The sequence below is a fragment of the Triticum aestivum genome, chromosome 5D (genome assembly GCF_018294505.1).
Source record: "Triticum aestivum cultivar Chinese Spring chromosome 5D, IWGSC CS RefSeq v2.1, whole genome shotgun sequence".
NCBI lineage: Eukaryota > Viridiplantae > Streptophyta > Magnoliopsida > Poales > Poaceae > Triticum > Triticum aestivum.
Genome location: NC_057808.1, coordinates 389,328,792 through 389,344,422, shown reverse-complemented (window position 1 = coordinate 389,344,422; position 15,631 = coordinate 389,328,792). Strand labels below are relative to the sequence as shown.

The window sequence follows — 15,631 nt, the reverse complement described above, 5'->3', positions numbered from 1 at the left end:
GATATCACTTTCATATACTAGTGGGAATTTTTTCATTATAGAACTTGGCTTGTATATTCCAATGATGGGCTTCCTCAAAATGCCCTAGGTCTTCGTGAGCAAGCGAGTTGGATGCACACCCACTTAGTTCCTTTTGTTGAGCTTTCATATACTTATAGCTCTAAGTGCATCCGTTGCATGACAATCCCTACTCACTCACATTGATATCTATTAATGGGCATCTCCATATCCCGTTGATACGCCTAGTTGATGTGAGACTATCTTCTCCTTTTTGTGTCTTCTCCACAACCACCATTCTATTCCACATGTAGTGCTATGTCCATGGCTCACGCTCATGTATTGCGTGAAGATTGAAAAAGTTTGAGAACACTAAAAGTATGAAACAATTTCTTGACTTGTCATCGGGGTTGTTCATGATTTAAATATTTTGTGTGGTGAAGATAGAGCATAGCCAGACTATATGAGTTTGTAGGGATAACTTTCTTTGGCCATGTTATTTTGAGAAGACATAATTGCTTAGTTAGTATGCTTGAAGTATTATTATTTTTATGTCAATATTAAACTTTTGTCTTGAATCTTCCGGATCTGAATATTCATACCACAATTAAGAGAATTACATTGAAATTATGCCAAGTAGCATTCCACATCAAAAATTCCGTTTTTATCATTTACCTACTCGAGGACGAGCAGGAATTAAGCTTGGGGATGCTTGATACGTCTCCAACGTACCTATAATTTTTTATCGTTCCATGCTATATTATATTTTGTTTTGGACATTAATGGGCTTTATTATACACTTTTATATTATTTTTGGGACTAACCTATTAACCGGAGGCCCAGCCCACAAATGCTGTTTTTTGCCTATTTCAGAGTTTCACAGAAAAAGAATATCAAACGGAGTCCAAATGGAATGAAACCTTCGGGAACGTGATTTTCGGAATGAACGTGATCCAGAGGACTTGGACCCTACGTCAAGATATCAACCAGGAGGGCACGAGGTAGGGGGGCGCGCGCTCCACCCTCGTGGGCCCCACGTTGCTCCACCGACGTACTTCTTCCTCCTATATATACCTACGTACCCCCAAACTACCAGAGACGGAGCAAAAAACCTAATTCCACCGCCGCAACCTTCTGTACCCGTGAGATCCCATCTTGGGGCCTTTTCCGGAGCTCCGCCGGAGGGGGCATCGATCACGGAGGGCTTCTACATCAACACCATAGCCTCTCCGATGATGTGTGAGTAGTTTACCTCAGACCTTCGGGTCCATAGTTATTAGCTAGATGGCTTCTTCTCTCTTTTTGGATCTCAATACAATGTTCTCCCCCTCTCTTGTGGAGATCTATTCGATGTAATCTTCTTTTGCGGTGTGTTTGTTGACACCAACGAATTGTGGGTTTATGATCAAGTTTATCTATGAACAATATTTGAATCTCCTCTGAATTCTTTTTTGTATGATTGGTTATCTTTGCAAGTCTCTTCGAATTACCAGTTTGGTTTGGCCTACTAGATTGATCTTTCTTGCAATGGGAGAAGTGCTTAGCTTTGGGTTCAATCTTGCGGTGTCCTTTCCCAGTGACAGTAGGGGCAGCAAGGCACATATTGTATTGTTGCCATCAAGGACAACAAGATGGGGTTTATATCATATTGCATGAGTTTATCCCTCTACATCATGTGATCTTGCTTAAAGCGTTACTCTGTTCTTATGAACTTAATACTCTAGATGCATGCTGGATAGCGGTCGATGTGTGGAGTAATAGTAGTAGATGCAGGCAGGAGTCGGTCTACTTGTCTCGGACGTGATGCCTATATACATGATCATACCTAGATATTCTCATAACTATGCTCAATTCTGTCAATTGCTCGACAGTAATTTGTTCACCCACCATAATACTTATGCTCTCGAGAGAAGCCTCTAGTGAAACCTATGGCCCCCTGGTCTATTTTCCATCATATTAATCTTCCAACACTTAGCTATTTTTATTACCTTTTATTTTACTTTGCATCTTTATCATAAAAATACCAAAAATATTATCTTATCATATCTATCAGATCTCACTCTCGTAAGTGACCGTGAAGGGATTGACAACCCCTTTATTGCATTGGTTGCGAGGATTTATTTGTTTGTGTAGGTGCGAGGGACTCGTGCATGGTATCCTACTGGATTGATACCTTGGTTCTCAAAAACTGAGTGAAATACTTACGCTACTTTGCTGCATCACCCTTTCCTCTTCAAGGGAAAACCAACGCAGTGCTCAAGAGGTAGCAGCGGCGGACGACGTACGTACGGGTTCGGCACGGGGGAGAGCGAGGGAGAGGGAGTGAGTGTGAGAGGGTGAACTGCTCCAGGATAAGGTAAGTAAGTAGTAGCGCGTTTTAGAGAAACGCGCTACTGCTACGGGCCGTAGCAGTAGCGCCGGTCAGTGGTACGCGCTACTGCTAAGTGGGGCTAGCCATCTGCGCCCAGTACAGATATAGCACTAGCGCGGTTTCGCAGAACGCGCTACTGCTAATGTAGTAGCAGTAGCGCGGTCTATTTAAAAACGCTACTACTAAGTAGGAGTAGCGCCCTGTTTTGTCCAGCGCTACTGCTAAGATGCTGTGTATAAGGTTTTCCCTAGTAGTGCTAGTTTCATACTTGTTCTAGGTAAAGCGAATGTTAAGCGTGCGTAGAGTTGTATCGGTGGTCGATAGAACTTGAGGGAATATTTGTTCTACCTTTAGCTCCTCGTTGGGTTTGACACTCTTACTTATCGAAAGAGGCTACAACTGATCCCCTATACTTGTGGGTTATCATCGGGGACGAGCGATGGTCTTTTCCTACCAATTTATCCCCCTAGGAGCATGCACGTAGTACTTTGTTTCAATGACTAATAGATTTTTACAATAAGTATGTGAGTTATTTATGACTAATGTTGAGTCCATGGATTATACGCACTCTCACCTTTCCGCCATTGCTAGCCTCTCTAGTACCGCGCAACTTTCACCGGTACCATAAACCCACCACATATCCTTCCTCAATACAGGCACAACACCTACCTATTATGGCATTTCCATAGCCATTCCGAGATATATTGCCATGCAACTTTCCACCGTTGCATTTATTATGACACGCTTCATCATTGTCATATTGCTTTGCATGATCATGTAGTTGACAAAGTATTTGTGGCAAAGCCATCGTTCATCATTTTTTCTACATGTCGCTCTTGATTCATTGCACATCCTGGTACATCGCCGGAGGCATTCACACAGAGTCATATTTTGTTCTAAGTATCGAGTTGTAATTCTTGAGTTGTAAGTAAATAAAGTGTGATGATGTTCATTATTAGAGCATTGTCCAATGTGAGGAAAGGATGATGGAGACTATGATTCCCCCACAAGTCGGGATGAGACTCCGGACGAAAACAAGAGGCCAAAAAATGAGAGAAGGCCCAAAAAAATGAGAGAAAAGAGAGAAGGGACAATGTTACTATCCTTTTTGCCACATTTGTGCTTCAAAGTAGCACCATGATCTTCATGATAGAGAGTCTCCTATGATATCACTTTCATATACTAGTGGGAATTTTTCATTATAGAACTTGGCTTGTATATTCCAATGACGGGCTTCCTCAAATTGCCCTAGGTCTTCATGAGCAAGCGAGTTGGATGCAGACCCACTTAGTTTCTTTTTGTGCTTTCATAAACTTATAGCTCTAGTGCATCCGTTGCATGGCAATCCCTACTCACTCACATTGATATCTATTAATGGGCATCTCCATAGCCCGTAAATATGCCTAGTTGATGTGAGACTATCTCCTTCTTTTTGTCTTCTCCACAACCACCGTCTATTCCACCTATAGTGCTATGTCCATGGCTCACGCTCATGTATTACGTGAAAGTTGAAAAAGTTTGAGAACATCAAAAGTATCAAACAATTTCTTGGCTTGACATCGGGGTTGTGCATAATTTAAATATTTTGTGTGATGAAGATGGAGCATAGCCAGACTATATGATTTTGTAGGGATAAGCTTTCTTTTGCCATGTTATTTTGAGAAGACATAATTATTTTGTTAGTATGCTTGAAGTATTATTGTTTTTATGTCAATATTAAATTTTGTTTTGAATCTTATGGATCTGAACATTCATGCCACAGTAAAGAGAATTACATGGATAAATATGATAGGTAGCATTCCACATCAAAAATTCTGTTTTTATCATTTTCCTACTCGAGGACGAGCAGGAATTAAGCTTGGGGATGCTTGATATGTCTCCCACGTATCTATAATTTTTTATTGTTCCATGCTATTATATTATCTTTTTTGGATGTTTTATATGCATTAATATCCTATTTTATATGATTTTTAGGACTAACCTATTAACCTAGAGCCCAGTGCCAGTTTCTGTTTTTTCCTTGTTTTAGAGTTTCACAGAAAAGGAATACCAAACGGAGTCCAAAGGGAATAAAACTTCCGCCATGATTTTTCTTGAACCAGAAGACACCCAGGAGACTTGGAGTGCAAGTCAGAGGAGCCTCGAGGCGGCCACAAGGGTGGAGGGTGTGCCTAGGGAGTGGGGCGCGCCCCCCTACCTTGTGGGCCCCTCGTAGCTCCCCTGTCCTAATTCTTCCTCCTATATATACTCTTTACGAAAAAACATCCAGGGGAGCCACGAAACCACTTTTCCACCGCCGCAACCTTCTGTCCCCGTGAGATCCCATCTTGGTGCCTTTTCCAGCATCCTGCTGGAGGAGGAATCGATCACGGAGGGCTTCTACATCAACACCATTGCCTCTCCGATGAAGCGTGAGTAGTTTACTTCAGACCTGCGGGTCCATAGCTAGTAGCTAGATGGCTTCTTCTCTCTCTTTGATTCTTAATACAAAGTTCTCCTCGATGTTCTTGGAGACCTATTCGATGTAATACTCTTTTGCGATGTGTTTGCCGAGATCCGCTGAATTATGGATTTACGATCAGCTTATCTATGAATATAATTTGAATCTCCTCTGAATTCTTATATGCACGATTTGATATCTTTGCAAGTCTCTTCGAACTATCGATTTTGTTTGGCCAGCTAGATTGCTTTTTCTTGCAATGGGAGAAGTGCTTAGCTTTGGGTTCAATATTGCGGTGTCCTTTCCCAGTGACAGTAGGGGCAGCAAGGCACGTATTGTATTGTTGCCATCGAGTATAAAAAGATGGGGTTTTCATCATATTGCTTGAGTTAATCCCGCTACATCATGTCATCTTGCTTAATGCGTTACTCTGTTCTTATGAACTTAATACTCTAGATGCAGGCAGAGAGTCGGTCGATGTGTGGAGTAATAGTAGTAGATGCAGAATCGTTTCGGTCTACCTGACACGGATGTGATGCCTATATTCATGATCATTGCCTTAGATATCGTCATAACTTTGCGCTTTTCTATCAATTGCTCGGCAGTAATTTGTTCACCCACCGTAATAATTTCTATCTTGAGAGAAGCCTCTAGTGAAACCTATGGCCCCCGGGTCTATTTTCCATCATATAAGTTTCCGATCTACAATTATAGTTTCCTATTTACTTTCTTTTGCAATCTTTACTTTCTATTCCATAAACCAAAAATACCAAAAATATATTACTTTACCGTTTATCCATCTCTATGAGATCTCACTATGCGAATAACCGTGAAGGGATTGACAACCCCTTTTTCGCGTGGGCTGCAAGTCGGTGTTTGTTTGTGCAGGTATTCGGTGGCTTGCTGTGTAGTCTCATACTGGATTGATACCTTGGTTCTCAAAACTGAGGGAAATACTTACGCTAGCTCCTTTGCTGCATCACCCTTTCCTCTTCAAGGGAAAAACCAACGCAAGCTCAAGAGGTAGCAGGGACCCTTGAGGGCGGTAACCGAACCCATACAAATGGAAACCCTTGGGGGCGTTCACCGAACCCGTACAATTGGCAACCCTTGGGGGCGGTCACCGAACCCGAACAAATTGCTCGGGGCAATCTCCGCAACCTAATTGGAGACCCCGACGCTTGCCCGGAGCTTTACACCACAATGATTGAGCTCCGCGATACCATCAACTATCTAGGGCGTCCAAGCACCCAAGAGGCACAAGCTCTAGGGTGCCCAAACACCCAAAAGTAATAAGCTTCTCAACCTTTCGCTTCCACATATGCGGAGAACTCAAATCTATGCACCAAATGCAATGGTAAAAGCACGCAAAGTGCTCAAGTCCCTCTCTCCCAAATCCCACCACAATAACGAAAGGTATGGAGGAATATGAGAGGAAGAATAAAGAAGAGAACAAAAAGACCTCCAAGATCTAGATCGAAAGGGTTCCCCTCACTTAGAGGAGAGCTGGATTGGTCAAAATGTAGATCTAGATCTCCTCCCTCTTTTCCCTCAAAAAGGAGCAATAATCATTGAAGGGACTGAGAGATAGCAAGCTCAAGGAGGGTCAACAATGGAGGGGGAACACAAGCTCAAAGGGATAAGAACCAGTGGGGAAGAAGACCCCATTTTATAGAGGGACAAAAGATCAAACAATTATGCTCAGCCCGTAGTAAAGAGGTACTACCACTCCAAGCAACGGCACTACCACTTCAAGTGGCAGTTCCAGCCTGAAGCCAGTGAGTAAAGTAGTACTGGAGCAGTAGTGCCGCCGGAGCGGTACTACCGTCCATCCGAGCGGTACTACCGCTTCGGATCACATAGCACAGTGAAATCGCAGTACTGAAGTGGCGCTAGAGCTGAAGTACCACACAGAGTGGTACTACCGGTTAACTACCGCCCAAGTACCGTAAATGTTGAAAAGGGCAACAACAACCCTAAAATAAGCAGTAGTAGAAGCGGCAGTAGAACGCGAAAGTATCGCACGAGCGGTACTACCATGCTACTGCTGTTTATTATGGGTAGGCAACAGAACGCCAATCCCAAGCGGTAGTGGGTGTGGTACTGGTATGTGGAAGTACCGCCAAGCGTTACTACCGTGGACCAGGGCGGTACTACCGCTTGGGTGTTGAAAACTTGCCCAGGCACAAATAGATGAATCAAGAAGACCAAAACCGCCATAACTTCTACAAATGAACTGTGATTTCGACGAATTCAAGCTTGATAGAAAGCTAATGACAAGAGTTGTCAAATCATGAGAGGGGGGGAGTCCCCCCTCGGGCTTCCTCCTTCATGGCCTCCCCCTAGATGGGGAGAGGTTCTCCCCTCTGGCCCTTGGCCTCCATGGTGACCGGAGGGGCGAGAGCCCCTCTGAGATGGGATCTCTCTATCTATTTTCTTCTCTTCTTCACGTCTATTTTCTGGCTCTTTGTCGTTTCTTATATTCTTGGAGATCCGTAACTTCGATTAGGCTGAATTTTCGAGGGAATTTTTATCCAGATATTATATTCCTTGCGGTGAAAGAAGGGCATCAACCGACCTACGAGGTGCCCGCAAGGCAAGGGGGCGCGCCTAGGGGGTAGGGTGCGCCCTGTTGCCTTGTGGGGCCATTGATCACCGTCTTGCGTTGATTCTTCCTCCCAAAAATCACATATATTCAGTAAAAAATCTCCGTAAATTTTCATCGTGTTTGGACTTCGTTTGGTGTGGTTTTTCGCGAAACAAAAAACATGCAAAAAGAGGAATTGACACTGGACACTTGGTTTATATGTTAGTCCATGAAAATAGTATAAAAATGCAACAAAACCATATAAAACTCATGTAAATATAACATGAATACTTCCTAAATTATAGACACGTTGGAGACGTATCAGCACCCTCAAGCTTAATCCCCCCGTCCTCGAGTAGGTAAATTATAAACGAAATAATTTATGAAGTGTGAATACTAGCATAGTGCATAAGTTTGATTAATAATAATTCTCAAACAAGGAGAATGCTCCAAATTTTCTCTCAAACAAGGAGAACACTCCAAATTTTCTCTCAGAAAAGTGCCACTCATCCAACCCACGAAGCATAAAATGGGCAGTTGATGGCAATCGAACGGAGATTGACGGCATTGGACATCCCAAAACTACACATATTACCAAAAAATTGTTCTCAGCAAGATTAGCATACCTTATAGTAGACGAATTAAAACTGTGCTCATGATCACTAATTGTTATCATTCATGTTGATATCCACATTCTTATATAGAGATTAATTTTATTTTGGTCCTCTCTCGAAATAGGCTTTCGCCTCGCTTATAAATAAAGCAAACTAAAACTTTATTTTTGTCCTTCACATGAACTATTGTGAACTCATCTGAATTAGAAGTGCTCATAGTACTCTTAGTTTTCTTTACCAATGGATCATCCCCATGATTGTATCAACTCATCTGGATTAGAAGTGCTCGTAATACACTTCATTTTCTTTTGCAACTGATCATCCCCAAGATTGGCGGCTGGCTCTGTTCTTCATTACCTACTTCCTTCTCCTTCCCCACCCTCTCTTTCTCTCTCAAATTCTATATGCCAAACACTACTGCTACTGGTTAATCGAGATAGTCGTGAGAGATAAGCATGTGGCTTCCTAACAGAACGGTAAATATTTATTTGGCAGAAAAGAGAGAAACTAATGGTAATATTCAGTTCGTGTAGAATTGAATGCAAAAAAAAAAGCTTCGAACTCATCCAATAAATCACGTTGACAAACACACCAAACTCAAAATGACCATGAAACAAAAACACCCTCTTGAAAATACAACAAACTTTCATTTCAACCCGGAGAAAAAAAAGGGTTGCACAGTGCTCAAGGAAAAAAAAAAGACTACCCTAGACACGTTCTCCAGTTGACAAATTTAATGTCACCGAGATTATACAGTCGCGAAGAAACCAGCGAACACCAGAATCAAAATGAACACCGGAGCCGAGGCGTACGTGGTGATTATCGCTGCCGACCCGCTGGACGGCGCTGGCGCTGGCGACGGTGCGGTTCCCGTCTCTAGGTCACCGCCAGCCTCCTCGGTCGACGGGGCACCGGCCAACGGGGCCGGCGCTGCCTCGGGCGCGGTCTCTGTCTCTAGGTTACCAGTAGCCTCCTCGGCCGACGGGCCACCGGCCACCGGAGCCGGCGCGGCGTCCGTCGCTCCGGCACCAGTGAGCACGAGACTGCCCTTCGAATCCAGGTTCTCCTGCGCGAACGCGTGCTTGGCCGGCACCCCATTGGCCACCGTCGACCCTACCTGCCAGATGTGGTTCACGGCCTCCATGCCCTTGGGCAGCTGCAGCGTACCGTAGAGCCGCACCTTCCCGTCGGCGCCCTCGTCGGCGGCGAGGTCGGTGGCCTCGAACGCGATCGGCATGGACGCCGCGCTGAGCGGGCGGTACCCGGTGAGGTTGTACGTGTTGACGACGTACGCGCCGCTGCTCTTGAAGGCAACGAGCGTCTGCGCGCCCTTCATGCCGTCGCCGGTGGGGTTGATCCCCCAGGCCACCCAGCCGGCGCCGCTCGTGCCCGGCGGCTTGGCCGCGAACGCCAGGGACAGCGACGAGGCCGGCGCGTCGTACGTCCAGTGCAGCGAGGCGCCGAGGGTCGGGAGGTCCGCGCACGTCGCGTAGCTCCTGCCGGCCGGGAACTCCTCGCTCTCGCAGGCTCCGCCGGCCGCCAGCATTGACGCCGGTGACGCCACCAGGAGCAGGAAGGCCAGCTGGATAATGGAGCGGCGCCGGTGGTGCATTGTCGTCGCGGATGCCATGTCTTCGGGCGGCGCGAGGTAAAGGCACCAGCTGTCTAGAGGTTTTGAGTTGATGTTTGGAGAGAAGCACACACTCGTGGTTTATATAGGTAGGGAGCTCGAGAACGGGCCGGCCGGGGTGGTGGCCATGGTAGCTGGTGGGGGTGCAATGTATCTGGGAGTAGTTGACCTGCGATCTCACGTTCTCAACGATTTCATAACCATCAGGTGCCCTCGAAAGTACATGAACCCTTGTTTTTTTTTTCCGACAAAACATGAACCCTTCTAATGTCACGATGTCAATAATGGTACGGGAAGTAGTAATCTTGTTTGGTGAGTACATTCATTATAAGTATTTGTTGTGAGTGTAAGGCACGATCGATGGAGGGAACGGAGATGGTAACCTAAGCATATGCGTCATCACATCCCTATGGGGTCAATGATTAATTAAATGAAGCATAATCGTTCTTTTCCTCCTCGCGCCTCCTGGCTGCTGTGACCTAGCCACCGCCGGTCGATCTTCCCCGGCTTCCCTGCGAGGAACGAGACCCTGTCCCTCTGTCTATCACTCTAGTGTCGGGAGGGGCCGATACCCATGGCAGCAGGGTATATACGTTTTTCGGCATGAAATAAGGTATCCGCGCCTCGTCTTTGTTCAGGTGATGCTTCTCCGTATCGTTGGGAAGCATGTAGAGGAGACGGATCTACTTTTTTCTTCTGCAGGTTTGTTATGGTGCGTCTTGGTTCTTTGGCTCCAGTTCCGATCGACGAAGGTTGGCCAACCTCGGCCTAGTCGTGAGCGTACGAGGTTTGTGTTCCCTGACTACGTCGGGCCAAACATGGACATTCCGCGTGCCCTCTCTGACTTTTTCAACTCCGGGACGGTGATTTTCTACAAAGATTATAAGTTTTACTTTTTTTTCTCTAGCTGGTAATTATCTACACTGTATCATGAAAAATCTCTGAAACACATGGCAATTTGCTCTGTTGCAGTATGACAAATTCTTGTCAATTCTTTCTGCTACTGTGGCATTTTTTTTCTTTTCTCATGACAAATATTTCTGTAATCACATAGCAAATATATGTACTATAGCATGACAATTCCTGAGCATTTGCTGGAAGTGGATTTTTGAGGAAACACTCTCTGGTGGCGTCGTTCACTCAAACGAGCCTCTTGTAAGGAACGTTTGTTTGCTTGGGTGGCCTCCTTGAGAAACGTCAGCGCGTTATTGGCATCCACTACAAATCAAAACTACGTTTTTAGATCAGCTTGATCCAACAAACTCAGCTCATTATTGGCCATGTGATGAGAACATGAGACTCAATCCTCTGGCCTCCACGTAAAAAAAGGACAAATGGATTCTCATTTTACATGGTTCATGCAAAGTGCAATTTTGTCATAGATCAGTTCATGATAGGACAATTTGGGTTAAAAATCCACTATTGCAATGAAGCCCGATTGATGCCATTCCTTGACTGGTTCAGAAAACGAATATGTGTAGATGTAATCATATCATGACAGTACTGTTTAAAGGTACTAGTAATCCGAATCCATCCACACTTATATTTTTTTTTACCAATTCAGATAATATGTTGCAGTCACGTGAGAAGATGATGGATTCAGATTTATGAGATTACCGATAATAATTTATGACATATTATCATCATGGGATAAGAATTTATGACATATTGTCACACGGGATAATAATTTCTCTTGCATGAGAAAATTGTTTTCATAGCACAACATGAATGTTTCCATGTATTGGAAAAGGAAAACACACACACACACACACACACACACACACACACACACACACACACACACACACACACACACACACACACACACACACACACACACACACACACATATATATATATAGTGGTACTATTCATCACCACCACTTGACTCATGTGACAAATTTTATCTACCACCAGTGGTACTTACCACCACTTGAGTTTTGTATGTTGTATGTAGGATTTATCAAATCGGAGAGTATGTACGCGTAGTATGTAGTATATAAGAATGTTTAGGTAGTATATATACTATTTTTTTGATAGTATGTATCGTATTTTGAGTATGCTCCTTTTTACGTACAAATATATACGTATTTCACAAATATAATAAAAATCATGGGCTAACTTGCAATTTTTTTATGTAACCCACTTTGGAGTATCTTATATATATATAGTATATGAACATACCTAAAATGATAAAGTAGAATATATACTACCATAAGGTAGTATATGAGACATGTGGGGTAACTACCCCAGGTGGTATATATATATATATATATATATATATATATATATATATATATATATATATATATATATAGAGAGAGAGAGAGAGAGAGAGAGAGAGAGAGAGAGAGAGAGAGAGAGAGAGAGATTGTTTTCTACCATTTATGATAAACTCTTTTCGTCACATGAGATAACGTTTCCATTGCAACAACTATGTGACGTGGTGTAAATATGGATTATGGTGATTTGGGAGGATTATCACTTATCCTGCAAAAGGAGGAACTATCACTTAGTAGTAACAAGTCGTGATTTATGAAATTTATTGCATGCAAATCCATTTCATATTTCCTTCAAATTATATGCATTTCTTTGGTGCATGTACACGATGGCTCCATACGTGGTCTATCTTGCAAAGGAGGACATAGACCTTTTTATGATGGCGTCTACACGGCTGGAGTATATGACCAGGGAGATTTTCTCTCAACATGGATGGCAGTGTATTCTACGGATAGGATTTGCCCCACCCTAGGCTGGACTGATTTACTTTTGCTGTAAAGCAATATTTATATTTAGGATTGTTGGACTTGTTGGCTGTGTGCATCGTGCTATGCAGAGGTCGGACATTCTTTCAAAGCGGTTGTATCACCTCGATATATCAACTGAATGAAATGTTCTTTATCGAAAATATGCATTTCTTTGGTGCATGGAAGATGTGAGCTGAGGATGTAGTTAAGGAGCACAATTATACTCCATGTATTAGATCGATGGCAAAGCACTAATATGATGAGGTATCATGCAAACTACGTGAGAAACCAACAAGAACTTAGCTCCCTGTGATGTTTCGATCTATTATATATAGACATGTCCATCAAAGGATATTTGCTCAGGCATTCTGTTACCATATCATATTTTTTTACCTGTTCATTTTATATGGTTATATTGAGACTTTGGAGGAAAGCAAGTTCATGTCCACAATGATTAACACCAAACATGTGTGCATACTAGACATCATTTTCCCAGTGCTTTGACGTCAATGAAAGGGGGGGGGGGTCATACGAGCAAACTAAAGTTAGTGTGACGTGCCTTCATAGGCATCGCACTAGCTTGGGTGAGGCACGACAAAACCCATGAAGAAGTTTTGACTTACGCATCAAGAGAACATCTGGTGGTATGAAGGTTGTAAATGTTATAGGAAGGATGAACATCTGGTGGTATCAAGCATCTCGGTGTTGGAATATACGCTTTGATAGTGTGATCAAAGCATATGGTTTTATATAGACTTTTGGAGAAGCCTGTATTTACAAGAAAGTGAGTGGGACCTCTGTAGCATTTCTGATATTATATGTGGATGACATATTATTGATTGGAAATAATACATAATTTCTGGATAGCATAAAAGGATACTTGAATAAGAATTTTTTGATGAAAGACCTCGGTGAAGCTGCTTATATATTGGGCATCAAGATCTATAGAGATAGATCAAGACGCTTAATTGGACTTTCACAAAGCACATACCTTGATAAAGTTTTGAAGAAGTTCAAAATGGATCAGTCAAAAAAGGTTCTTGCCCGTGTTACAAGGTGTGAAGTTAAGTCAGACTCAATGCCCGACCACTTGAGAAGATAGAGAGAAAATGAAAGTCATTCCCTATGCCTCAGCCATAGGTTCTATCATGTATGCAATGCTGTGTACCAGACCTGATGTGTGCCTTGCTATAAGTTTAGCAGGGAGGTACCAAAGTAATCCAGGAGTGGATCACTGGACATCGGTCAAAAACATCCTGAAATACCTGAAAAGGACTAAGGATATGTTTCTCGTTTATGGAGGTGACAAAGAGCTTGTCGTAAATGGTTACGTCGATGCAAACTTTGACACTGATCCAGATGACTCTAAGTCGCAAACCAGATACGTATTTATATTAAATGGTGGAGCTGTCAGTTGGTGTGGTTCCAAGCAGAGCGTCGTGGCGGGATCTATGTGTGAAGCGGAGTACATAGTTGCTTTGGAAGCAGCAAATGAAGGAGTCTGGATGAAGGAGTTCATATCCGATCTAGGTGTAATACCTAGTGCATCGGGTCCAATGAAATCTTTGTTGGGGAACGCGCACACGCAAGATCATGGTGATGCATAGCAACGAGAGGGGAGAGTGCTGTCCACGTACCCTCGTAGACCGAAAGCGGAAGCGTTAACACAACGCGGTTGATGTAGTCGTACGTCTTCACGATCCGACCGATCAAGTACCGAACGCACGGCACCTCCGAGTTCAGCACACGTTCAGCTCGATGACGTCCCTCGAACTCCGATCCAGCCGAGTGTTGAGGGAGAGTTTCGTCAGCACGACGGCGTGGTGACGATGATGATGTTCTACCGACGCAGGGCTTCGCCTAAGCACCGCTACGATATTATCGAGGTGTAATATGGTGGAGGGGGGCACCGCACACGGCTAAAAGATCGTTGATCAATTGTCTGTAGAGGTGCCCCCTGCCCCCGTACATAAAGGAGCAGGGGGGGGTCAGCCGGCCTAGAGGACAGGCGCGCCAGGAGGAGTCCTACTCCTACCGGGAGTAGGACTCCCCCCTTTTCCATGTTGGACTAGGAGAGAAAGGGGGAAGAGGTGGAGGGGAGGAAGGAAGGGGGCGCCCCCCCCTCTCATTGTCCTATTCGGACTGGGGGGGAGGGGCGCGCGGCCCTGCCCTGGCCTCCTCTCCTCTCTTCCACCTAGGCCCACTAAGGCCCATTAAGTTACCGGGGGGTTCCGGTAACCTCCCGGTACTCCGGAAAAATCCCGATTTCACCCGGAACACTTCCGATGTCCAAACATAGGCTTCCAATATATCAATCTCTATGTCTCGACCATTTTGAGACTCCTCGTCATGTCCGTGATCACATCCGGGACTCCGAACAACCTTCGGTACATCAAAACATATAAACTCATAATATAACTATCATCGTAACGTTAAGCGTGCGGACCCTACGGGTTCGAGAACTATGTAGACATGACCGAGACACCTCTCCGGTCAATAACCAATAGCGGAACCTGGATGCTCATATTGGTTCCTACATATTCTACGAAGATATTTATCGGTCAGACCGCATAACAACATACATTGTTCCCTTTGTCATCGGTATGTTACTTGCCCGAGATTCGATCGTCGGTATCTCGATACCTAGTTCAATCTCGTTACCGGCAAGTCTCTTTACTCGTTCCGTAATACATCATCTCGCAACTAACTCATTAGTCACAATGCTTGCAAGGCTTATAGTGATGTGTATTACTGAGTGGGCCCAGAGATACCTCTCCGACAATCGGAGTGACAAATCCTAATCTCGAAATACGCCAACCCAACAAGTACCTTTGGAGACACCTTTAGAGCACCTTTATAATCACCCAGTTACGTTGTGACGTTTGGTAGCACACAAAGTGTTCCTCCGGTAAACAGGAGTTGCATAATCACCCAGTTACGTTGTGACGTATTGGGTGTTTTTTCTTGATTTCTACCTTCGTCGATTTCAGCGTCGCGAAGAGCTCGGGAATTACTTTCGTCATCCCTTACATACTATAGTTCATCACGAAGTTCTACTAACTTGGTGATGGTGACTAGAGAATTCTGTCAATCACTATTTTATCTGGAAGATTAACTCCCACTTGATTCAAGCGATTGTAGTACCCAGACAATCTGAGCACATGCTCACTGCTTGAGCTATTCTCCTCCATCTTTTAGCTATAGAACTTGTTGGAGACTTCATATCTCTCAACTCGGGTATTTCC

General features: G+C 44.1%; 1 protein-coding gene across 1 annotated transcript; it reads right to left on the bottom strand.

Annotated features, from left to right (window-relative positions):
- Positions 1-8,539: 8,539 nt before the first annotated feature.
- On the bottom strand, positions 8,540-9,639 carry LOC123125063 (auxin-induced in root cultures protein 12-like). Its single transcript, XM_044545596.1, has 2 exons — positions 8,895-9,639; positions 8,540-8,834 (listed from the first exon to the last, which is right to left on the bottom strand). Exons 1-2 carry the CDS (start codon positions 9,637-9,639, stop codon positions 8,758-8,760), a joined length of 822 nt encoding a protein of 273 aa, XP_044401531.1. The 3' UTR covers positions 8,540-8,757.
- Between the last annotated feature and the right edge of the window lie 5,992 nt (positions 9,640-15,631).